Source organism: Lampetra planeri, chromosome 74 (genome assembly GCF_965212315.1).
Source record: "Lampetra planeri chromosome 74, kcLamPlan1.2.h2, whole genome shotgun sequence".
Lineage (NCBI taxonomy): Eukaryota > Metazoa > Chordata > Hyperoartia > Petromyzontiformes > Petromyzontidae > Lampetra > Lampetra planeri.
Genome location: NC_136179.1, coordinates 579,488 through 605,041, shown reverse-complemented (window position 1 = coordinate 605,041; position 25,554 = coordinate 579,488). Strand labels below are relative to the sequence as shown.

Here is a 25,554-nt window from a genome sequence, read left to right as displayed (position 1 = left end):
CTGGAAGGACCAGGCCCCCACATTACCCCTGAACAACTAGACAAAGGCACAAGCTGGTGCGTTGCATACAGGCACATCGTGTATTCATCCCACTGCACCCCAAATGTACAGCATTACACTTAACACTAAACTGTGGATGAGATACTTCGTCATCTTTACTCTCAGGATCGCAACATAGGCACAAGTCTGACTCGACCTACTAAATCACAAGTAACATCCACAATAAGGAAAGTCGCAGGCTTCGTTACTAACTAGGCCTCGTATTTACTACAACAACTTAACGGCACCATAAAGGCATTTACATCACTATAACGGTCATTCCAACATTACAACAGCATTGCCAATATTATAGGAATATAAACAACTTACAGATAATGCTTCTTAAGCTCCCACAATGGACAAGTGCGGCTGTGGTCTCACTGAGATGCGATGCGTGCCGCCATCTTGACTTATCTGTGTAATGGTCTACGCCCGCGTGGTACAGTGGAAATCTAACATCGTCACTTCCTGGTCACGTGACCAACATTAGCATAAAAAAACAGGAACTTCCTGTGACCGTACGCTCCATATCTGCCGTGAGGCAAGACAATCACTAACAACAACAACCGCTATTCGCCACTAAGTGCCGGTGACATCACCATGGCGCTTGTGCAGGTTATGTGCATACATTGAGGCCATTAAAATACCAGTCACAGACACAATGGTGACATTTCTGACGAAGTGGAACCATCGGATGCCAAGAAAGTGTCTTTGAAATTGCATGTGGAATGACTGCAGCTGATCCAATCAGCTTGAAGCATTGTCCAGGGCTCGACACCATACAACAAAACTGACAAAACACAGCACTAGTAAACTCTCTATTTGTTGCCCAGATTTTAACGTTTCTGGGACAAGATGCGGTTCAGACCCTTCATTATTCTTAAGGTCAGTTCGATCCGGCGCATGACATCAGGTCTACATCGTCCATTTCCGGTCAGTGTGCAGATGATAGGTAGATAAATTCCTCCACTGCTTTGGCAGCATTGCCGTTCATTATAGAGGGTGCTTCTGGAGGTCCAGAGTCCAAGTTCTAGACTTTTGTTTTCTGCCATGAATCATTGTACAATTTTTCTTGCATTGTTTGGAAAATGTTGGACGACTACAGTGTGAATGGTTCAGAGTCAAAGGCCGCCTTCAAATCAATGTAAGCGACATGTGGCGGGCGATCGAACTCGGTGCAGTTCTGCAAGTCATTGGAGTCCAAGCACAGCATCCGTCGTAGACTGATTCATTAAATAGAAGGGAACATTTGCAATGCATTTATTCTCATTTAAATTTCGATTTAAAGCTTTCGTGACTGCAGGGATTCATTTTCTTGGTTGTTAATGCTACCCCTCCCTTTGATGCTGCTAATCCTGCATAATGCATGGGCATGATATGACTTTGAAACCCCCCCGCCCACCTCCTACGCATTTCCCATAAATATGCTAAATTCCTCTTGATATGCAAATTATTTTGTCAAGGCGCTCTTCTTCCACCTCCAACCCAGCTTATATATACGCTCCAAGCTTGGCAGTGTTTCATTCTTCACCTGAAGATGGCTACTTGCGTTGTGGCCGATACGTCGTGAGAATTATTTTATTATGTTTAATTTTTATTATTTTATTACTTCCCTTCTATGTGACTTTACCGAAAGAACCAAGAAGACATTTATTCTCAGTTTAACTCGGCAATTTATTGAACGAACGTGGCCATCATGTTTCCTAAAGGTGATATGATGTCAGATTCATCTTTCTTGAATTGCGTCAGTGGTCTCAAACAGCCGAGTGTCTTTGTTGCTGTCCCCGTTCACTCGACACAATGCTGGGCCTTCACTTTATTCGTTTGCTGCCGTAAAAACCGCAGTGTACTCAGGATGGAGGCACCAAGGATGACCAAAGAAACACAGAGCAAGGCCAGAGCAGACACGATGCAACCTGAAAGTCCTGCATAGGGAGGGGAGGAGGATCAATGATCAGAGTCAGAGGTCACTTGTGGAACCCACCAACAACTACACTGTTACTTCCTTCCGACTCAGACATCTGAGCCATTCAGTGTAGGGCCCTCCAATTATGAGTGTTTGTCCTCTGGCTATTTCCTGTACCGAGCTGATATCAAACCATGCTTACACTGGCCTAAAAATGCCCGAATCTGGCACGCATGGCCACTGGCAAGTTATTGATGTATTCCTGGCATATGACACGAGTCAGTTTAAGTCAAACAACTTTACCAGGTCATTGAGATGAGTGGCAACCCATTTATTGCATGTGATGTTGGTAACACGGCTCAGATTCTGCAGTTGAAAAGACCTGGTGCCTCCTGAGCTGTGCCAGGCTGGCTCTGCATGGCCCCAGTTTGGCTCAGTTGTACAGTGGAAAAGAGATTTGGAATGGTTAAGCTATTATCCATCACATCAATGGCAATCTGTATCAGTGTGAATTATGGAGTTCATACGCTCCGCGTGAGATCAATTACAAACAAATATAACCTTCACCACCATCACCGTCCATGGGCAGATAGTCTTTTTGTTTCCACTTCACATTTCGTCATTTGTTTCCACTTTCCTCTGTCTTGTGCCAATATGCTCAGGTAGTGGCACATCATTCTGGCACGAATATTTTATGACGTCATTATATTCTCTATTAGCTCTTCTTCTTTTTCAGGTTACTTCCATTCTTCTGAGCACACTTTAAATGTTCCTGTTATTGTCCATCTTACATATGTGTCCAAAAAGTGACAGTTTCCTTCTCATCATTGCCTGCATCAGGTCTTCTATTAACAACATTCTACTTTTGTCTATGTTGGTCCCTCTAGATCTACTTTAGATGCAGTATCCTTCCATAGTACATTTCGAATGCCAATATCTTATCTCGGTCAGTCTTTTTCAATGTTCAAGTCTTACAGACATACAAGGCTGTACTGAACTCGTGTGTACTTAAGATGATCAGGTTATTCTTGTAGCAGATTTTCTTCTCCAGTTTTTATTGCATCCTGCAATTACTCATTTAGCCTTTGCGATCTTCGTTCTTGTCTTTCATGCAGTGGTTGTCCTATGTCAGTAGACTTCTCTAATATTCAAATTCCTTGACATTCACAATCATGCTGCTTTCTATTATTTCTTCATTCTCAATTGCCTTTCTTCCGAACATCATCGCCTGTCTTTTTCACGTTATTCCTCAGTCCTGCATTTTTTCCTAACTTAGCATATGAACACTTTCCTGCAGTACGCAGATTTATTCCATGTCATTCACGAATCTCAGATATATTTGTATTAGTCCTTGCACAGATATTCCTTACAATCACTCTTTTCGAGTACGTGACAACGTTGTTTGGTGATCTTGAATCTCCTTGTTTCATACCTATTTTAATTATTCCTGTACAAATTCCTGTACAAATTTTAACGACGACTTTGACCTTTCACCTATATCCTGTTAGACTTTTCCGTACTCTGGATGATCTTAACGTTGACCATGTTATATCTTGCTTGCTGGAATCTAATGCTGTCTAGAAATCTATGAAACAGCTGTAAACCAGCCTATTCTTTTTCTGATATGAGCCTTATGTACTCTTCCTATATTTCTTAAACTCTGGCTGTTCATCCAACAAACATTCCTCAGCCTGTGCTTTGAATCTATTTAATAGTATTATCAATAATACTTTCCTCATGTGGCTTATTAGTGCGATGGTTCTGTAATTTTTACAATCGGTGAGATTTCCTTTCTTGGGTATCATCACAATTATGGATTTTGTCTACTCTTCTGGTATTTTTTCTTCTCTCCATACTTGCTTGCATAGCTCGTGGATTTGTTTTACAAATATTTCCCCTCCAGCTTTTATATTTTTTTTGCTCATGTCCACTCTGAGACTTTTGTTCTTCTTCAGATGTTTTATTGAATTTTCAATTTCTTCATACGAAAATGTATCGTTTTCTTCATCCCCTGGTGGTAGGGCTATATTTTCTAGTTCATCCACCAACTCTATTCTCTTGATCTGCCTCCCTATACAAATCGCTGCAATACTCAGTCCATGTATTTTTTTTATTTGTCCATCAAGATGTTACCATCTTTTATCGCTGTTTGCCTTGGTTACCACTTTTTATTTGTGCTCTTGACGAGTTTGTAGACCTCTCTGGTCTTATATTTTCCAGCGTAGTATTCAAAGATGCAACATTTCTTTTCCAACCATTCCTGTTTACCCTTTCTTGATAATGTCCTTCATTGCATAGCTTTTTGTACTTAGTCGCCATCTCCTCCTATTCCTTTATCTTTGGCCTCATTTTTTTCTCTATTCCTGTGCTATTTCCATTTTCTTTGGGTTTTACTACTAAGGGTATTGATGCTTCTGTAATACGAGAGTTCACTGACGATTGCCGATCTGTGGGATAGGCTCCGCCGCCTGGGTCATCACCCAATCAGAGGGATGAGCTGAAGTTAGGGGCGGAGCTTAACGGCTCTGGGGGGTAACCATCTAGAAGGATTGTGAGGGGGCGTGGCTGTAGGCGGGGCTTGGTGATGTAGGCCAGGGGATATAAGGGAAAGCGGAAGATAGCTCGTGGTCAGTGTGTGGCGTCAGAGAGCGGGACCACGTCTCGCGCCTCCGGAACGCCAGCGGCCGCGTGGCGGGCCGGAGGCTTCCTCCTTGCGAGCTGCCTGTCAGCGGCGCGCGTGAGCGGGAGAGGTTGTGAGCGAACTGGCGCGAGTGACAACATCTAACCGCGCGGGAACGGGAGTGCAGCTGTGTCAGAGTGAAGAGCGCGGAGCTGTCCAGCTGTGAAGGAATGAATAAATAATAAGGAAGACACAAGTTCCAGATTGTCGTCACAGTGGTTTATTACACATGTGAGCGGATAGAAATTGATTCATGGATAGTGGGGTTATTAAAACACGGGATTGTTCCATATAACTATGAGTGACCAATAGCAACCAGAACAGCGGGCCGATAGTGCACTTGAGAAAGTGCGAGGAACGTGTGGGAATGAAAGCACGGGGAAAGTTGTAAAGCAGCAAAGCTCGGGAAATGTATCGCATAGCCAGGGGGAGTGAGTGGCATAGTTGGCGTGTGAAATCAATATGGGGAGTTAATACAGCAGTAGTGAAGATACAAGTGGTTCAGACGGAAACACAGAGGTTCAGAGATGTGATTTGGTATGTTTCATAGCGGAGTTGAACAAACTATGTTACTTACCTATACTCATATATGCTCTTATAGTAAAATACGTGTGCACACATAATTATTTCCATTGGATCGCAATTATGCTGACCATATGGTCCAATGCAAGGCCCGTACAACACAAGCATGTGTGCAGTATTCCAGTTGGATTTATTTAGTTTAGTTAATATTTTTATAACCTGCCTAGTTGGGTTAATTGGCATGCAACCAATACGTCTCTCTTGTCGCTCCTCTATATTTAACAGCAGATAAATATGAGTGTTATTGAAAGCCTCCGTGCAAAAGGATGTATGTTAATGGTGATGTGTGACCGATAAGGTTGGTGATCAATCTCAACTCATAACTACTACATTTTTATCTTTCACTAAACCTGTAAACGATGAGAAAGACCCATCATCATAACAGAATAATAGTGCTGGCTGGAAAACCTCTAGTTTCAAACAACACAGACATCTGTGAACTGTCAAAATCTGGAACCAATATTTTTTGTATTTACCTCGATGGTGCTGTCTGATACGTCAGATATATTCCCTACATCATTAAACGTTAACGCAGCATATGATTGGGGAGCTGTGAGAACACACGCACTACTCTCTCTGAGCAGTCCAAATTACTTTACCAAGCTAAGCATGGGGAACTAGGCAAATAATTGAAGCAATCAAAACATGAAAACATTGCTAGAGGCATGCATTTATAGCGAGCATGTTAGTCACCTGGACTAAGATCAACTCAGTTCTACTTGTAAACGTCTGCACACAGATGAGAATTGTGTTTCCCTATTCTTCTCTTTCATTGCCAGTGCATTACCATGACAACCCCGTTAACCCCGTGGAGACTTATTTCCAGCCATTTTCGGTATCGTTGTGGAGCAACTGGGCAAATGTCAGCGAACACAACTGCGGCAAACTGCTAACCGAAGTGCAATTTAATTTTGTTACGAATAGAAGCAACAATAATGCACAGCATTTCAACAGTAACTTTTTCGTTGGATTTAGATGCCGTTTTAATGGCCAGCATGTTCAGTGAAGGGGCTTATTACCAATAGTGCTGGGTGATGTAAATCGCAGATGTCCAGTGGCAGTTCCTCTAGAGCCGGTGGTGTTGATAACACAGGAGTAATTTCCACCATGTGCTCGTGTGACGTTATAGAGTGTCACATAGCTGGAGCCATTCCTAAGGTCCAAGTGTCCCTCGTACATCACGTGGCCCAGCTGTTGCAATCCAGGAGAGACTTGTGAGTTATTGAGTTCATTCATCTGTGAAGACAGGACACGGTGCAAGCCATTAGCATTGACAAAACTGGCCTCAGAGAAACATCGCTCAGCTACATCATTACGGCCATTGTCAGCCTGAGACACATGAGTCAACACAAACTCTGCTGTTCTCAGAATATGTACATAATTGCCATCAGAATCATTGCTGCTCATTATAATCAGAGTGAGATAGTTAATGAAGAGGACCCTATACCCAAATTACTGACGCATGTGTGTGTATGTTGAACTTCTTTCACACCATGCGTGTCTCATACATAGCCAACCGGGCTAATCAGAGGTGTAGGATGAAAGAGGCTGTATTTGCTGCTGGCCAATGTTAACCTGTGCCAACATAAACATAACTTCAATTAAAAACTCAGTTTTTTTCCTGAAACAATGATGCAGTTATGTTTGGCAAACTTGTTATAAATAACTTTACTTTGCTTATGTTAATGTTTAGCTGGACTTACCAGCCTTCACATAAGTGCCTGAAGATTGTATAAAAAGCAGTGTAAAAACGACGTGAGCAGAAGGGAGGTTGAAGATTTATAAATCGCAAATATTCGTCCTTTGAAGATAAAAGTGAAACACAATGCGTGCTAGAGCCAAGATCGTGAAACTCGTGGTGGGATTCTGTGCAGAACTCTAACAGTCAAACACACAAACCCTATCAAACGGATACATTTTTACTCCTATCTTTGTGCCAAATTTTGGGCGCTTTGCTGTTCAAAATCAAATATAAACCTACAAATGAAACATCGATGCTGCCAACTTGGATGGGTAGAACTAACTTAATGTCTTTCACATGTGAGGTGTTCTCAGGGGTCACTGTCACAAGGCCAGTGAAAGTGCAAGGGACATGTGGGGCCGAGACTCACGTTGAGGTGCACGGTCATCGATGTAGAGGGGAACGTCCACGTGACCCCACACAGGCGCTCTTGACGCTCCATTCTCGTGACATTGCACCACAGAGTGACGTCACCTCCCTGTACAACTGAGACATCTCTCTCTACATACACCGACAGAGCTGAGACACAGACAGAGGCACAGAGATAGAGACGTTCCCTCCTTATACAGCTGAGATATCTCTCTACTGACATAAACAAAGCTGAGACGGAGATATCATCACCCTCTATAGCTGAGACATCTCTCCACAGAAACATACAGAGCTGAGACAGACACAAGGGCCGAAACATCACTTCCCTCTACAGCTGAGACATCTCTCTCTACAGACACAGACAGAGATGAGACAGATACAGATGTCACCTCCCTCTACAGCTGAGCCATCTTTCTACAGTCACAGATAGAGTTGAGACACAGAGGAAAAGACGTTACAACCCTCTACAGCTGAGTTATCTGTTTACAGATGTAGTGACTGTAATTGTCACTGTGTGGTGCCGGGTGTACGAAGCCACGACGGATGTGTTTGACATTATGTGTAGCCGCGTACTGGGCATAGTACCAGCTCTAGCAGGGCTTGGGTGAGCACTGGTCAGCGCGGAGGCACCACGTGCAGTGTGCTGTGCGAGCTCCCGGTGAGGGAGCAAGAATGAGCGTCAGCCAGCCAGGGTTACGTTGGGGCATGATACGCTAGTTGAGCTGCCAGCACGTGACCGGATGATATTGGAGGGGTGCCACCGGTGGACGGGGGCGCTGGGCGGTCACGTGGTCTAAAATAGCTCTTGGGAGCCTTCGAGAAAGAGCTCCAGAGATCTCGAAGGTGGGCGGGGCGAGGGGCGGAGCCAGCCCCAGCCCAGGGTGATATAACGAGGGCCCCGTGAGGAGCTCGAGGTTCTTCGTGTGCTGGTGTGAAGAAGATCCACGATGGGGGGAAAAAGCCTCTAGCCACGCGGACCGGGACACAGCTTGTGGTCCAGCCCGGACCGTGTCTAGTTCTGCCAAAGTGTGGTTAGATGGGCATTCGATACCCGAGTGTAAATTGTGTGATGTTATGTTAAAGGTGCTTAATAAATAATATTGCTCCAAAGACATCGTCTGCGACTCAGTCGGACTCACTATACAAACACAGACATAGCTGAGACAGAGACAGAGATGTCACCATCTCTGCACCTCCCTCCACAGCTGAGAGCCATCTCTGTCTATAGACACTGATACAGTTGAGACAGAGACACAGAGACAGAAATGTTACCTCCCTCTATAGTTGTGACATTTCTCTACAGACACAGATAGAGCAGAAACATAGAGACAGATATCTAAGTTCCTTGTGAATATCTCTACAGCTGAGATATCTCTACAGACACAGACAGAACTGAGCCACAGAGACACAGTGACATCACTGCCCTCTCCAGCTGGGGATTCACTCTCTCTACAGACACAGAGCTGAGGCAGCGACATAGACGGCACCTCACTCCACAACTGAGACATCTCTCTAAAGACAGACAGAGCTGAGAGACAGAGCCATATATTACCACCCTGAGCACATCCCACTACAGCTTAGACATCTCTCTACCTACACAGAAACAGAAATGTCACCTCCCTCTACAACTGAGACATCTCTCTCTAGAGATACAGACAGAGCTGAGACAGAGATACAGACACGTCACCTTGCTTTACACCTGACATCTCTATGCAGACACAGAGCTGAGGCAGAGAGATGCAGTGACATCACTGCCCTCTTCAGCTGGGACATCCCTCTCTACAGACACAGACACAGAAACGTCACCTTTCCGTACAGCTAAGACATGTCTCTTTACAGACAGAGTTGAGACAGAGACACAGACGCATTGACATCTCTGCCCTCTACAGCTAGGACATCTCTCACGACATAGACAGAGCCGAGACACAGAAACAGAGACGTCACCACCCTCTACAGCTGAGGCATCTCTGTCTATAGACACAGACAGAGCTGAGACACAGACACGTCACCCCGCTACATTTGGCGAATTACATGTTATCACCATATTAAATGTTACAAAACAAGGAAACATATCCCGCACGTGGATGGACATGACATCACACACAATGACGTAATGTCTGTGGCTGGCAAGGTGATTATTTTAGTGCTGATTTTTCCGCCACGTCTTTGAAACACTTGGATCAGTTCCGCACGTTTTATGTAAGGGAGGTTAATACGTATTTACTAAATTGTGATTTATATTGCTGCTGAAATTATGCTACTGCCAAACAATGCACTCCCAGAAGGCCTTGTGGCTGATGGAAAGTGTAGTAATTACATATGTTATGTGGAGGGACATGTGAAGGAAATAGTCTGCTTATTTTGTCATTTATATTGGATCGTCTTAGACTTATAGACGGACAGGCAATGCACGAATATTTTCAACAATAATTATAGAGTATTCAAACCCGGTAACGTTTGACCAAATATAAAATTTTACTTAATATTCAGTGTATCCATCATTCTGAGCTTGTACCTTTGTAGATCTTAACTTCAATCTTTGTTTTTTCAGCTTTAAAATTAACATTCAGCACTCTACAGCTGTAGTTTCCACCGAGTGTCGTGCTTGCATTGTGAGCAACAAACACCACACATTTATCTTCGAAACCATGGAACTTAAACCGCATGTTGTTTTCTGTTTCAGTCGTAGAATGTCTGTATTCGCCAACCTGATGCGGTAGTCGGGGGCGTTGGGGAGAGAGAAGAGAAGCGTGATAAACATTCCGCACTCTGTCAAGGCCTGGCCCCGCTATTCGCTGTGAGTGTTCACTGGCGGAACAAATCTACGCCTCACAGCAGGTGGAGTGGGCGTGGCCAAGGCGCAGAAGGGGCGTGGTCCCTGCAGTGGTGGGGAAGTGGGCATAGTCAGGACTCTTCCAGCGTAATTCAGTCGTAACCGATTATTTTCTGTCTGTAGTTTTGCAGTCAAATTCACAGCTAAGGTGCGGGAATAAAGCAGTGGTTCACGAAAAGTCCACAAAATATTGGAGGTCATGGCCTTCCTGACGTTTTTCCTTGATTATATAAAATAAGCAAGTGACATTATTTTCAAACTAAAATAATGAGGCCGGACAGAGGGGGATAAATTGGCGCAGCATGGGCTACAGAAGAAATTGGCAGATGTGGTTACAGGAGGATGTGTAGCTGACCGGTACCAGCAGTGTCAAGATTGGATTGTGTGGAGGAGGCTCGTGAATAACGCTACTGCGTAGTGCCAGACAACCTGCTCTTTGAGGCTGCTGGGCAGTTGAAGGCAGTCGCCGTCCAGTAACGACGGAGCATGGAGGAGCGACGCTCACAACAAAGGGTGGAAAACCGGGCAGATAAAGCAGCACACTGGAGAGCACAGGTGGGCCTTTGTCAGGCATCTCAGTCATTCAACTCATGCCACCTGGGGTCTGTTGCGTGACCTTCCAGCAGCGAGCCCTCAACACTTCACGTGATAGCCTCAAAGCACTATGGGGCCGTCACTGCTGCTCAGTGTCGAATGTTGGCTGTTGGAAATTAGACACGTTTAGAGTGGACCGTGAAAGGCCGACTTGTACGCAGTTTGGTATTGGGTGAAAACAATCGAATATAAATTAGCAACATCTGAAATGGGGCAATGTTCCTTTCCAAAATAGAGAAACGTTATTTGTTTTCTAGTGGTGAAGGATTGCCAAAGTGTCTCCACTTATATTAGTTTAATGACGCTCATCGTTATTTGCTACCCTGTACCAGTCGTGACAGATTCACATTCTTACGGCATGACGAAGTATTGATTTTAATCAACAGAAGAATGATGATAATGGGGTAAGTTCACCATAATGAGGATAATAACTCGTGAACTTACAATCGTGAGTCGTGTGCTGCCAACACAACACCACTCGGCCAGAACGCGGAGCCGTGCCACGTGTTGTGTTACGATGCACGTGCCCCACTCGCCTTTCTACTCACAGTGAAACGGAGCGACATATGAAGAGGAACTCACTGCGGTTTCTTTAGATAGTGAATGTATCTGTGTTAGATCAGCCACTTTCAGGTTTGATTGATTGATGTTTGGAGACAGCGGGCATCTGACAAGCAAATCTTCCCCCTCGACTTCGCACACGTTATACCCCTTGGAACAATGAGATAGCTCCTTCTCACACATGGCCTTCGTCTTCTCATCATCAGCAGCAGTGACTCCTGCAGCAACAGAGGAGAATGGGAGCGATGAAACACGGGGCACGATCAGCCATCATCAGCCAGCATCCTGCCATCTTTTTTGTCACATCACAGTGTAGTGACACAGACCCGACTGCTGTCCAGCAGCGGCATCAGGGGTGGACACTTAGCGCACACGCCGGTGATCATATACACGGGTGTGCCGGCAGGGCAGAGGATCTGGGGCAAGGGTGACGGAAGACCTCATAGGGAGGCCCCTGGAACCCTCTGGTGGGTTCGAGAAGAGAGGCGTGGCTAGGGCGGAGCCAAGCTGCACCGATTAGCAGCGGAGAGCTCCAGGCTGCCGGTTCTGGGAGTGGATTCGTCGTCACTGTCATCGTCGCCGCCTTCGTCCGATCATTGTGCAGCCGGACAGTAGTTGGCTGTCTCGGCCGACGCCGTCGTGTCTAGGCCGGACCGTATGGCAGCGTGGTCGAGAGAGAGAGGAAGTTGGAGTGGTGTGAACAGAGAATAAAGAGAGAGACGGTGCCTCCTGCAACTACCTCGTCTCCGACTGAGTGTGTGCGCCACACACCACATGCACACACATACCGGGAGGGAGGAGGACACTATAACAGTAACATAAACATTTAATTAAATTAATCCAAACGCATTTTGATGAACCCATCTTGTGTGCTGTTCCCTATCTTCTACTCGGCGCAGTGTTGGTCACACTGTTTCTGCCAGCAGAAACGTGACACTCAGCAAGGGGGGGGGGGGGGTAGACGATGAAGTGCTGGTGTGTGAGGCAGCAGTGCTCTCTGTGTCACGGTGTGGAACACAGAGCCAGGGCCGTATTATCCAATAGGCACAGTAGACCCTAGGCAGAGTGCCTACTGCACTCTGCCTATGGTCTACACAAACTTAAAGGGTCTAAATTTTTTTTTACCATGTTTTTGTTTCTATGATAAAAACATGTAACAAAGATATTTTCTTGAGTAAATATATTTACATAGCAAAGATAGGCACCGTATATATTAAGAGGCAGTTATGTCGATGCCAATCTTTTTTTTCATAAGGTGAGAGAAATTAATACCAGAGATGAACTTTGAGATTTTTTTATTGTGAAATTTGGTGTTTTTCCCAAAATCAAAAGAATGACAGCGGCGGTAGTAGTGACATGGGGCAGCAGTACCAACTGTAGAAAGTTATCACTGAAGGCTTAGGGGCCGTCCATAAATGACGTCACGCACCTAGGAAGGGGGGTCAGACATTTGTGACGATGTGTGACGAGGGGGGGGGGGGGGTTTGAAAAATGTGACGTCACATCGAAATACGCGACTTGAAATAAATATAGACAACACGTTCTACTTAATTAAATAGACTTTATAATAAATGTTTTATCCTACAACATCAGAGTGCTGCACCACATTAAATACGCACTACAATGACAATCGTTTAAAGCGATTTGAAGCATGTTTTCTATTTGGGGGGGGGGGGCAGAGCTTTGTGACGTCATGTTTGAGGGGGGGTCTGACTTTTTGTGACGCCGTGTGACGATGGGGGGGGGGGCAAAAATCGTCCAAAATCGCGTAACGTCATTTATGGACGGCCCCTTACGAAAAACAAGTGCTTAGGGCCTACAAGAACCTTAATCCGGCCCTGCACAAAGCCTGCCCCGAACTCAGCTGCCTTAAGAGAAGTTGCTGCCATTCGAGTGAGACGGAGGCCTGGAACAATGTGGAAAGACAGGAGAGGCGATGCAGAAGTCCAGGACAGAAAGTGGTAGGCACGTATTTCAGATGAGATTATGTTCATTAAAGGACATCACTAGAGATATTGCATCTCTATTGGCTCTCACCTGATGAAATATCGGACGTCAGCCAGCACAGTCGGATAATTTCGATGGACCCACAAGAGGTTGTATAAAGGACGTCAATAACAATGGCCTCTCACTTGGTTAAAGATAGGATTTCAGTTACAATAGACAGTGCATCGCAATGGGGGCTCTCACCTGGTTAAATAAAAGGCGTCAGTAACAAGAGACTGCTAATCTCAATTGACTCAGGAGGTTAAGTAAGGGGCATTAGTCACACGACAGTAAATATCAAAAACACATGCTAGACAGCGGCCAACAAACACACATAGACCATCCAAAGATCCCGCGTGTAGCCTCCAACAGACTGTTGAGGCAAGTGCTGTTTGTGAGCACCAAAAACGGCCGGCACGGCACACGAGGGAGTGGGTGGTCAAAACCATGCCCGGTCGCCATTGTCTCTCCAGTGGCGATGTTTACTACACACCACACCAGGTACTCATTTGAGGGCGAGTCGACCAAATAATAACAACAAAAATACCCGCCATTTTCCATGAAGTGGCGGTGGCGTCACCACGTCTCCTGTTCCAGGCCAGGTGCATTTTGAGACAACGTGAAATGTCGAAGGTTCGTGGCAGGAGGTCACAGAACAGACCCAGCAGGTGCCATGGGTTGACTGACTGAGATGACTGTTAGATGCCCCTCCTGTGCCCCCTACTGAGCTAACTTTCTGTGTTTTAGTCGCCAGGCGCTCCACTCATTGTTGTGAGCATTGCTCCTCTGCCCTCCGTTGTTGCTGGAGGGCGACTGTTTCCAGCTTCCCATCAGTTTATTTTACGAGCCTCCTCCACCGAGGCCAATCTTGACACTTCTGGTACCAGTCATCAGCAAGACCAATCAGCTCCACATCCTTCTCTAGCCCGTACCACGCCCGTTTAGCCCCTTCTACCCGGCCAAACAGAAGCAGCTTGGGCATGCGGTGGCTGGGCATGCGGGCTACATGACCCAGCCAACACAGGCTTTCCTGTCGGAGGAGCTCACTGATGAGACTTTGTCCAGATCTTTCAAGGATTTAGATGCACACATAATCCAGCCTGGTTAAACCATGATTTATCGTCGGCAGACCAGCCTGAACGTTTCAAACCGGTGCAGACATTTAAACACTCGGACACACGCACATATATCTGTGTAATCGCCACCTATAACAACACAAACCGAGGCATAGCGTGAGATAGATATATTTTTACCTGAAATCACCACGGCGATGATGATGATGATTGCTGGCACAGAGGTCGTTAAATCCACGGCCATCGCAGCTGTTCCGTCACCGATTAAAACGAGACGACGCTTCCTCTGGCTTGTAATCTTAATCGGTAGCAATTCTCCACACGTGGAGGCGAGCCGTGGAACTCCAATGCGGATCGATTGCTACAGAAATATAAGCCACCACCAGCAGCAGTGATAATTATCGGTTCGTTAAACAAATTGGCGTCCCCTGAATGCGCCGTTCTAGTGTAACTGATGATCATCCCCAATGTTGTGACGCAGGGGGTGCTGTCTGGAGTTTGCGAGCTCTTATTATGTGGATCGACGCTCCCGTCTGTGAACTCCTCTGCGAGTCTCAGCTCCACTCCGTGACCACGATGGGGAACTCGGACTCACTGCTCGCTACATGCGCTCAGGAAATTGCGGAATTGCAACATCTGTTCGGCAGCTCCCGTAGATCTGCTCGGCCTGAAATTCTTATCACGCGGTGCGCTGACGATGGCGCGAGTTGTGAGCACCGTTCTAATGCAATGGGAGTGACACAAATGTGGTTGGTCGTGTGTGGTGATGGCTACGCCACTACTCCCAACACACACATAGACTTGTTTTTTCTGAGCTAACGTCAATAGGTTATCGCTAAATGGGCCTGTAATTAATGCAAATGAAAGCTCGTGAACTTATATACAGAAGAACTACCGTTGAACATTGCAGTAATTTTAACAAAATGTACGCAATTTTCGGGTTGAGTCCACGTAGGGGAGAGTTAGTTTTAGAACACCATATGAATTACTGTGGTAACAATACTCACAGTATTATTTTTTTACCAGGTAAGGCCTACTGAGCTATATCACTCTTTTTTAAAAGCGACCTGGCCACAAATAATAGTTCTACGAAGTGGCTTATCATATAGCTGGCAAATACTCTAAACACATGTTTCTACGTGTGGAGGGAAACGCCGGAAGACCCGGAGAAAAATCCACGTGACCATTGGAAGAACGTGCAAACTCCAGATATACAGGCGTCAAAGTCGGGAACGGATCAATGAACTCCTGCATTCCAGGCGAGGTAGTTAACATCTTCTAGCCATCTTCTTGGTTCTTTCGGTAAAGTCACGTAGAAGGGAAGTAATAAAATAATAAAAATAAAACATAATAAAATAATTCTCACAACGTTTCGGCCACAACGCAAGCAGCTCCAGGCTTGGAGCGACTATTTATGCTGGGATGGAGGGGCGAAGAGCGTCTTGACAAAATAAATTTGCATATCAAGAGGAATTTAGCATATTTATGGGAAATGCAGATATGCGATTAGCACTACTTGTGAAATGCGTAGGAGGTTTGGCGAGGGGTTTAAAGTCATTATAGCAGCATCAAAGGGAGGGAGTAAGGTCAGAATTAATAAAGGGAAGGAATGTTAATAATATGGCGCCGCAGAAACTAATATGCTTATTGACTATACCTTGTCATATTACACTATGTTTTATTTTACCCACTCAACTGTATAGCACACTGCTATATATTCACTATAAAATTACGATACTATATATTACCTTTTACATTGTATTAACCATTACACTTTAATACTATTTATTATTATATAATATGCTAAACACTATACCATAAACCGTCGCGTGAAAGGTACTAAGAGGAAGCAACGAAATATGTCAATGGGAGAATGGTGATAGGAAGCTTGCAGCGGAGCAAAGAATCCATTCCCTGCGGAGTGCATATCAAGAGGAATTTAGCATATTTATGGGAAATGCAGATATGCGATTAGGAGGATTGGCGAGGGGTTTAAAGTCATTATGCCCATGCATTATGCAGGATTATCAGTATCAAAGGGAGGGAGTAAGGTTAGAATTAATAAAGGGAAAGAATGTTAATAATATGGCGCCGCAGCAACTAATATGTTTTTAGACTATACATTGTAATATTACACTATGTATTATTCTACCCACCCAACTGTATACCACACTGCTGTATATTCACTATACAATTACGATACTATATATTACCTTATACATTGTATTAAACATTACACTTTAATACTATTTATTATTATACAATATGCTATACACTATACCATTGACCGTCGCGTGAAAGGTACTAAGAGGAAGCAACAAAATATGTCAATGGGAGAGTGGTTGTAGGAAGCTTGCAGCGGAGCAAAGAATCCATTCCCTGTGGAGAATACAGGATATATAGTCAATGTCAGTGAGTGGAACGCGGTCTGAAAGTCACCGTAAACGTGGACACAATCATTTAAGATCCGAAATGGTTTATTACGTCCTTCCAATGATTGCTAAGCCGGAATCCATAATCTCGGTTGAAATTGTCTCTGTGTTTGTATATGTGGATCGCCTCATGAACGAATCTCTCATGGTAGCCAGATGGCTTGCAGAGAACCTCTGTCTTGGAGAAGTCAATATCATGTGAACCCACTGAATTGTAACAGTGATCCGCCACGGCTGAGGTGTTTGTCCTACCGTGTTTCTGCTTTATGTTCACGGATGCGGTCCGAGACATGTCGTTTGGTTTCTCCAATGTAACTGCTACCACAGAGGCAACTTAGTTTGTAGACGCCAGGGTACTGTATGTCTGGAACCACATCTTTTACAGACGGGACCAGATCACGGATTTTATGTACTGTGTTGAATCGGACCTGGATCTTGTGTTTAATCAGGATTTTGGAGATCTTTTTTGTGACCCCAGCAATGTAGGGGAAGGTGATGGTCTTGAGAGGCTCCTCAACAGGATCCTTCTTGATGGCTGCAGTGATGGCTTTGCGGTTTGTGTAGTCGGAGTAACCATTAGCCTTAAGAGCTTGGCGTACGTGTTTGAGTTCACTGGCAATGTGTTCCTGGTCGGAAATGCATTGGGATCTATGGTATAGAGTCTTGATGAGGGAATTCTTCTGGGATGGATGGTGGTGGGAATCCGGTTTTAGGTAAGCATCCGTATGGGTGGCTTTCCTGTAGACAGAGTGGCTCATTGAACCATCAAGTCTCCTTTTAATTAGGACATCCAAAAAGGGTAGCTTGCCATCTTTTTCGACTTTCATGGTGAATCTGATGGCTGGGTGTATGGAATTGATGTGGTCAAGAAATTGGTCGAGAGCAGGCCGGCCATGTGGCCAGATGACAAAACTGTCATCTACGTACCTCTTCCATAAGGTCGGGCGTAGAGTGGCAGTCTGGATGGCGTCAGTCTTAAATTTCTCCATGAAGACGTTGGCTACAACCGGAAATAGGGGGGAGCCCATTGGGGTGCCCTCAGTTTGCTTGTAGAAAGTTCCAGCGAAATGGACAACTCAAAATATTCCTCGTGTAGCCTTACACGTAGCGGATATGGAAGCGGAGGTGGTCACGATAGCGGGGTGCATAGAGAGTAGGTAAACGTAGGGGAGGGAACAGAATGGGCAATACATTTATCCTCTTTAGGCTGTCCTCGAGATACGAACGTCCGACTTATGAACAATTCGCCATCCGACTTGCAAATATCCGATCGCACTTACGAACCGAACCACGGAACTTTTTTCTTCCACGGAGCGATCTTCTGCAAGATGTAATACCGCGTGAAACGCCCCTTCCGACAAGCAAGCCAGCATCAGGACTCATGATAAGTGAAAATAAAACAGATATTTCTCTTTTCACGTTACATTTTGTAAGTTTATTTACTATGTATATTTTAATACGCATATTTGTTCTTATGAGTTTAATTCGGCTTCCCTTTTTTGTTGAACCAGAACACATCCAAATCACTGCCGTATGTACAATTGAATATTGATTTCCGAGATACGAGCAAATCGACTTATGGACGGTCGAAGCAGCGTAAAACGTTCGTAAGCTGAGGACCCCCGCATAACAAAACAGTGTTCTATGGGATCGCGCTAAGCCAGGTCTGCCTGCATTTTTGTAAAGGCTCCTAAACTAAAGCGCGTGTACACAAAGTATTCTTCTCTAATATAACTTTCAAACCGTGCAATTAAAGCGATAATATTAATCTAATACCATACACCATTTTGAGTTATATTTTTAAACTGTGGATGGTCAGTCAGTTCCTGAGTTCATGAGGATACGGAAATTCATTGGGTAGGAGCAGTGCAAGCAAAATAACGGTCTCCAGAAGTTTGTAATTACATCCTGGGGATCTACAGCGATCCCTGCTCACAGGAACAAAACTTCCCACAATGCAATGTGTTAGTAACATTTTACAATTTTTATTGAATATAAATGAGTATTTAGTAACACATTTTGATTATTGAAGGGTTTGTCCGACTCAGTGACGGCTACTATTAGGTAACTATTCATGCTCCTGTTTAAACACGGGTGATTACAATATAAGTTGAAAATGCGATAACCATCGGTCCCCATGGTGCAAAGTGCAGTTTTCAACTCTAATTATCGACTCCATCTCTCTGGTCACCTCTAGTTATGCACAATACTATGAAGAAAGTCCATTTCCCAATAAATCAACTTTCATACATATTTAATTTAAGGCAATGTTATTGACAAATGTGTTGTTTTTTGAAAGTTGTGATTGTAAACTGTCAACGCAATACCATCAACTGTCTACCTGAGTAGCCGGTAGGAGTGAATTACTTGAGAATCCCACTAAGGTAAAACGGTCATCACAACTTCACCGTTATTGACCACGAGTGAATTACTTGATAATCCAACTACGTTATTGATCACGAAAAGATACGGCAGCTACGAAAGAGATGCCACCTCAAGTGGTACCGCCGAGTGAAATATCTGCACTGGACTCGTGGACTAAGATGGTGGTGATGAGGCTGTGGGAGAAAAAACTCGTTTACTGGTGGTGAGGCATGGGGTCCGCACGGACGATTGTGCATGCGCCACTATAAATAAGAAACTAATGCTGTAAGCGCAATTAATTAATAAAGTATGTGTGTACGTATACATATATATTGAAGTTAGTGGTTTCATGTGCAGCTGTGCTGGGAGTCACGATAAGAACCCACAAGCTCCCGTGCCGAGCCAGCAGCAATTTCCCCACACACACTTCACCAACTCCGCAGTACGCTATAGCGTTAAGGGGATGACAAGCGAACTAAAAGAGCCTCCGGTTAAGTCCATCACCATAACTCACGTGGTGAAGTATGGCAAAATATCCCCCATGGTCCGCAAGGAGTGGAGAGGCTCTATTATAGCAGCGCGTTAACAAAATAGCTGTGCTTGTATTTGTAAAAAATTGTCATTTAATAAGAATAATTTACAGCCTCTGTTGAATGGGTCAATATACTCTTCACTATGCTTTCATATTTTTATTTAAACCAGGTACGGCCTACTGAGCTATATTGCTTTTTTTCAGAAGCGACGTGGCCATGAATGACATTGCTCAACTTAATGGCTTATGTGGATAGTTATATCAGCCTAATAATCGAAACCAGTGGTTCTTAACCTTTACTGAAGCCTTAACCCTTTCGTTCTCACTCGATAAAAATGTATAATGTTAATAAATACATTGGCTTGATGAAACAAAGAAGATGTACTGATGTGCCCGTGCTGAATTTTTATTTTCGATTATTTACCTTCTTAAACAATCTGGCATGTTTCACACCCTCAGATAGGGCATCTAACACCCCAGGAGGTGCGTGCACCCCAGGTTAAGAACTATGGATCTAAACTCATGTTTTTAAATGGAGATGGAAAAGCCAGAGGATCCGGAGAAAATCCACGCGACCACGAGGTGAACATGCAAACCCCAAATATACAGGCATTAAGGTGGGGATCGAACGCACAACCTCCTGCTTACCAAGCGAGATAGTTAATGTCTCGCCACCGCGGTGAGGTGCGATTAAGCAACAACTATGAATCGCTGTCAAAATTGTGAGTCCAGCTGTTGTCTACAGAGAACTGTAAGCACGAATACCGCTCATGCAATCGGAGAACGCCCACAGTGGACATTCGTTCACAAAAGATACTTACAAACTCACGCATAGACTCACAACAAAGACCCATATGCTCACAAAAGACCAATTGACTCAGAAATAATTAGAATCACACAGAGACCCACCGACGAGACACCCATACTGGGGCAGAAACTCATCCAGAGATCCATAGAATCACAAAGAACAACAAACTCACGCAGACACACATCACACACAATGTTTTCCACTGTTTGTTGCGGGGCATCAGAATCGCTTATTTTCCATCTGTGGAAAAGGTCATTGCACCTGCCGTGGCCAGCCTGCAAAATATCAAAGGTCAAAAAACATTTAAACATAAGCCATTTCCGTGAGCAATAATTTGGGGTCAGGTGGCTTCTGCAAAATAACGACTAGCTCAGTGGGCTTTACCTGGTAAGATAAAAATAGTGAAGATTTCGTTTATTTATTTGTTAGTTAATTGCTTACTTTTCTAATACTTTACACTCCTATAATCTTTTTTGCTACTGTTTGTTGTTGTAACTCTCTGACCACGTGCCACTACTCGACATTTGTGAAAGAGCATCATAACTTATCGGATTTTTCCTCCAATCTAAATATTCTGATTCTGTCAGGTTACCCACTTGCAGTGAGCTTCCTCGTGTCTGAATGGTGGTGGGACACACGGCGAGGCGCCGATTGGGGATGATGTTTGCATTGTCCCGGTCGTTCCTCTGCCAGTCTTCAATTCTGACCGTTAGTGTTGAAGAGTGGCTCTCAATTTCAGGTGCGTTACCATGGTGGGGAGTTCTTGGTCTAGTTTTTTCATATGGGAGAGGACGGGCAACCAAGGTCACGGGATCAATTTCGGTGTGCTCGTTACGATTCTCATCGCCAATTTCCAATGGACATTTTCAATTGTTGTCATGAAGATTTTTTGGGTTAGATTTACTGATTGACACGGCCAATCAGTAAAAAAGGTGTCATGTTGACAAGTAGTTCACTACTTTAGGCCACCGGTGTGTTGAAGAATGAATCCACAACATTTGCAATTTTTGAGTACGACGTTTCGCTGGTAATTACATCCTGCATCCTCGGGCAATTTTCCAGAACAGTGAAACCCTCCATCTGCTCCCGGTCTTAAGTAGAGCAGCAGGGTGACGTCATAATTTAACCCAATCAGGTGCAGAGATCAGAGGCAGAGAGGGGGTGGGTGTAATTATGTAATAGATTAGTAATCAGCTAAATATTATGATTAGTAATCAGTTGTAGATTAGTAATTAGTTGTAATGTGTTTTAATTAATAACTTAACCCAATCACTATACCCAATCAGGTGCAGAAATCAGAGGTGGCGGAGGGGGGGGTACACTAAGTCAATGTAATCAGTCAATTAATATGTTTTTCCCCTATAAGGAATTGTAATATGTATTATTTAATAATATGCTTCCAGGTCACACTAAGCCTGTAGCTGTCAGAGCGATTAAATTTATTTGTATTTCTCTCAATTTCAATGGATTCTCGAATTAGTCTTGGCCAGTAAAAATTAGTTTTACACAACACTTCAACGTTATCAAAATCAATTGAGTGGCCTTGTAGGCAAGCATGTTCTACCACTGCCGAAAGTTGTGTTTGAGATAATTAAAAATTGCTTTGGTGTTCTTTTATTCTTACGCTGATGTTACGTCCCGTCTGTCCAATATAGCATCTGCCACATAAGCAATTTAATCCGATATATACCTTCTGCTGATAATTTAGGTAATTCGTCTTTAGTGCAATATACTAGTTTTTGAATTTTGTGTACTGTCCCAAATGTTACTTTAATGTTTTGCTTTTGCAAAACACGGGCTAATTTGTCAGTCACTACTGAGATATATGGTATTTTAATTGTTTTAATAATCTGATCACTTCCAGCAGTGTTGTTTTGCGATCGTGATTTGGCATTCAGTGCTCTGTTAATTTGAGAATTATTGTAGCCATTCTGTCGTAGTTATTTTTTAACATGTTTAATTTCTCTCCCTAGACTTTCACCATCTGACACTGTTTTAGCCCGATGTATGAGCGTGTTGATGAGAGAGGATTTCTGAGTTGGGTGATGATGTGAATCTGCATTCAGATAGGCATCAGTGTGCGTTCCCTTTTGGTAAACGCTGTGTGTTATTTTGCCATTAAAGCCATGTCCAAGCAAAATATCTAGGAAAGGGAGTGCATTATTCACCTCCGTTTCCATGGTGAACTGGATGGACGGGTTTTGTGCATTAAGATGATTTAGATATTCATTAAGTGTATCTTTACCATATGGTCAGACAACTAAAGTGTCATCAACATATCTCAACCAAAAGATGGGTTTAATGTACTTGAGGCAAGTGATCTTGTTTAAAAGTTTCCATGTACATATTTGCTATAGCAGAAGATAAAGGAGAACCCATTGCTGCTCCTTCCTTTTGTTTAAAGAAATCACCTCTCTATAAGAAGTGTTATTTAAACAATCGTCAGCTAGTTTGATAAACCCGTACTCTTTACTAGTATATCAAGTAATTTAAGCGACTCATTAACTGGAACCTTAGTGAATAGAGAAATCACATCAAATCTCACCAGAATATCATTCGGGTTAATTTTGATATCTTTGATCACATTCACAAGAAGTTATGAATTTCTTATGAATGAAGATGTCCCACCGATGTAGAGCTGTATTTGTTTAGTTATAAATTTTGCTAATTTATTTGTGGCAGAGCCACTTGTACTTTCTATGGGTCGTAATGGGATGCCGATTTTATGAATCTTTGGTAGCCCATACAGTCGAGGTGGTTTTGAGGCTCTTAGCTTAATTTGGTATTGCTCAGTCTTGGGGATTAATGAATGAGCAATTATTGCAGTAGTCTTACGTTCTAAAGTATTAGTTGGATCTCGTTTAATTTTAATGTAAGTAATTTCCTCAAGTAAATTTTCAATTTTATTATCATAATCGGCTCATGAAATCATTACAGTTGTGTGGCCTTTATCAGCTGCTAGAATTTGAATATTTTTATTTAATCGGAGCTCTCTTAAGGCTTTTGCTTCGTTCGAGATAATATTTATATTTTGTACTTTGCTATTCTCAATTATTTTGGCAACCTCGTGTCTAGTCATCTCTGCCTAATTATGTGGAAGGTCTCTTACCACTGATTCTACCTCAGCAATTATCTCATCTACTGGAATTGTGCATGGGGTAACGGCAAAGTTAAGGCCTTTAGAAAGAACGTAAATCATGTCGCTGGTTAAATGATGACGTCACCCTGCTGCTCTACTTAAGACCGGGAGCAGGTGGATAGCTTCACTATTCTGGCAAATTGCCCGTTGATGCTGGATGTAATTACCAGCAAAACGTCGTACTCAGAAATTGTAAATGTTGTGGATTCACTCAACACACCGGTGGGCTAAAGTAGTGAAATATTTGTCTTTTGTCAACGTGACACATTGTTTACTGATTGTCCGTGTCGGGTGGTGGAGGGTTGCGAAACATTTATAAATAACGCGATCCAACCCAAAAATCTTTATTATGAATAATATTGGTCGCGAAAGCCTACGTGTTAAACTCACTTGTTGTGTTCGAGCTGGAGATTCAAACTTTGAAGTAGTACTCAGCCATGGCATGGCACCAGTGTGAGTGATACAGTACAGAACGTCACATCATCTCCACATCAAGATGTCCAAGTATATTTCTGGATCCCATTAATCTGACCTTTTTAATTTGTCACCAAAGTCCTTCAGGTATTTTCTTAAGGTGAGAGCACAGGTCACGTGTAGCCCTCAACGTTGCACCTAGTCTGGCAAAAGTGCACTCATTACATACAAAGTGCTTGCCATAATTGAACTACAATACCTTGCTGATCTCGTCAAGGAGCATAAACCATCATGCGAACTCCAGTATTCGCAGCAGCAGCTTTTGGCTAACCATTGCTTTCAGATGCCCTCATGCGACCATCTGGAACGCTCTTCCGATATTCGGAAACCACTGGAGCTATGCAATTTTATTATCTAGTGCAGCGTGTAAATATCTCGGGGGAGACAAACCCAGGTGGGCATGGTGGTGGTCACCCACCCCCTAGTGTGCCGTGCCGGCCTTCATAGGTGCTAGTCGCGAACAGCACTTGCCCCAACAGTATGCGAAGGCTACACGGGGGATATTTTGTGCTGGTGGTGCTCGTAGCAGTAGATTCATGGTGGTGGTCATGAAGCCATTGTCAAATCATTCGCAACAACCTTCGATGAGCGCGGTTGGCTATGTACGGTGCGAAGGTCGTTTAAAATACATACAATGAGCCCCTCGTTTTATCATAGACTGTTGCTATCGCAGGTGGTTGGGATGAAAAATAAACGAACTTCAGAGTAGGTCCGTGCCACATGAGATCATCCCGTGGGTATAGATACAGAACTGGCGAGAACCAAGATAAGGCTCAAGAGCACTACCACTCAGTCTCATTCAATGTAAAGGTATGCATCGTGCATACCTGACTCATGAAAAGAGAGCAACATTTATGGAGGTTTCCCCAGACTGTCCAATATATCCTCCTGTGGCACTGTGCAAACTTACCTCCATTCTTTTTAGCCATGCCCAAACGTTGCGAAACTTTATCGCTAAATTGTGTGGCTTTTTTTTAGGACACGCGGCATTAACCTCACCCCATCGGGAGAAGTTAGAAGAGACCCTTCAGGGCCTGAAACCCGACACCTTGACGAGATACCAGCATGGTATACTCCAAACCTTGAACATGATAGCCAGAAAGACTATTCTGGTTATTTGGAACCCCCCATCATGGAAAGTGGAATATTACCCTCCTGGCACAGATGAACCTGGAGCACTGAAGCCACAAGCGTAAAGGGAGGGAATGGGAGTTCAATGCCAGGCGGTTTCCTTTCCTCCAGAATCTAAAATTAGCAAAAGGAACGAGGAGGTCGGGAGATGGGGGATGAGAAAAAGAGGGGTAGAGCCCCTCAGTGATCAAATGGGAAAGCAGAGTGAGGAGTGGTGGAAGGCCGGCTCATAAGCCCACTCGACGCATGCAAGTTAACTTGCTTCTTAGGGTCTTTCTTTGTCTCCCCCCTCCCATTTCCCCCCTTCCCC

At 44.0% G+C, this 25,554-nt stretch overlaps 1 protein-coding gene across 1 annotated transcript; it reads right to left on the bottom strand.

Annotated features, from left to right (window-relative positions):
* Window positions 1–1,811: 1,811 nt before the first annotated feature.
* On the bottom strand, window positions 1,812–25,502 carry LOC144737794 (uncharacterized). The gene is made up of 7 exons (XM_078620661.1): window positions 24,172–25,502; window positions 14,545–14,725; window positions 11,327–11,523; window positions 9,833–10,025; window positions 7,319–7,467; window positions 6,227–6,443; window positions 1,812–1,964 (listed from the first exon to the last, which is right to left on the bottom strand). The coding sequence occupies exons 2-7, from the start codon at window positions 14,606–14,608 to the stop codon at window positions 1,828–1,830; spliced, it is 957 nt and encodes a 318-aa protein (XP_078476787.1). The 5' UTR covers window positions 14,609–14,725; window positions 24,172–25,502; the 3' UTR covers window positions 1,812–1,827.
* Between the last annotated feature and the right edge of the window lie 52 nt (window positions 25,503–25,554).

What these genes read in the sequence shown, in the direction of transcription:
- LOC144737794 (XM_078620661.1), bottom strand. Translation starts at nt 14,608, where the DNA reads ATGGCCGTGGATTTAACGACCTCTGTGCCAGCAATCATCATCATCATC. An exon ending in CACTATCTAAAGAAACCGCA is followed by an intron (nt 10,026 to 11,326) that starts GTGAGTTCCTCT and finishes CTACCGCATCAG; the next exon opens with GTTGGCGAATACAGACATTC. An exon ending in CGATGACCGTGCACCTCAAC is followed by an intron (nt 6,444 to 7,318) that starts GTGAGTCTCGGC and finishes CTGTCTTCACAG; the next exon opens with ATGAATGAACTCAATAACTC.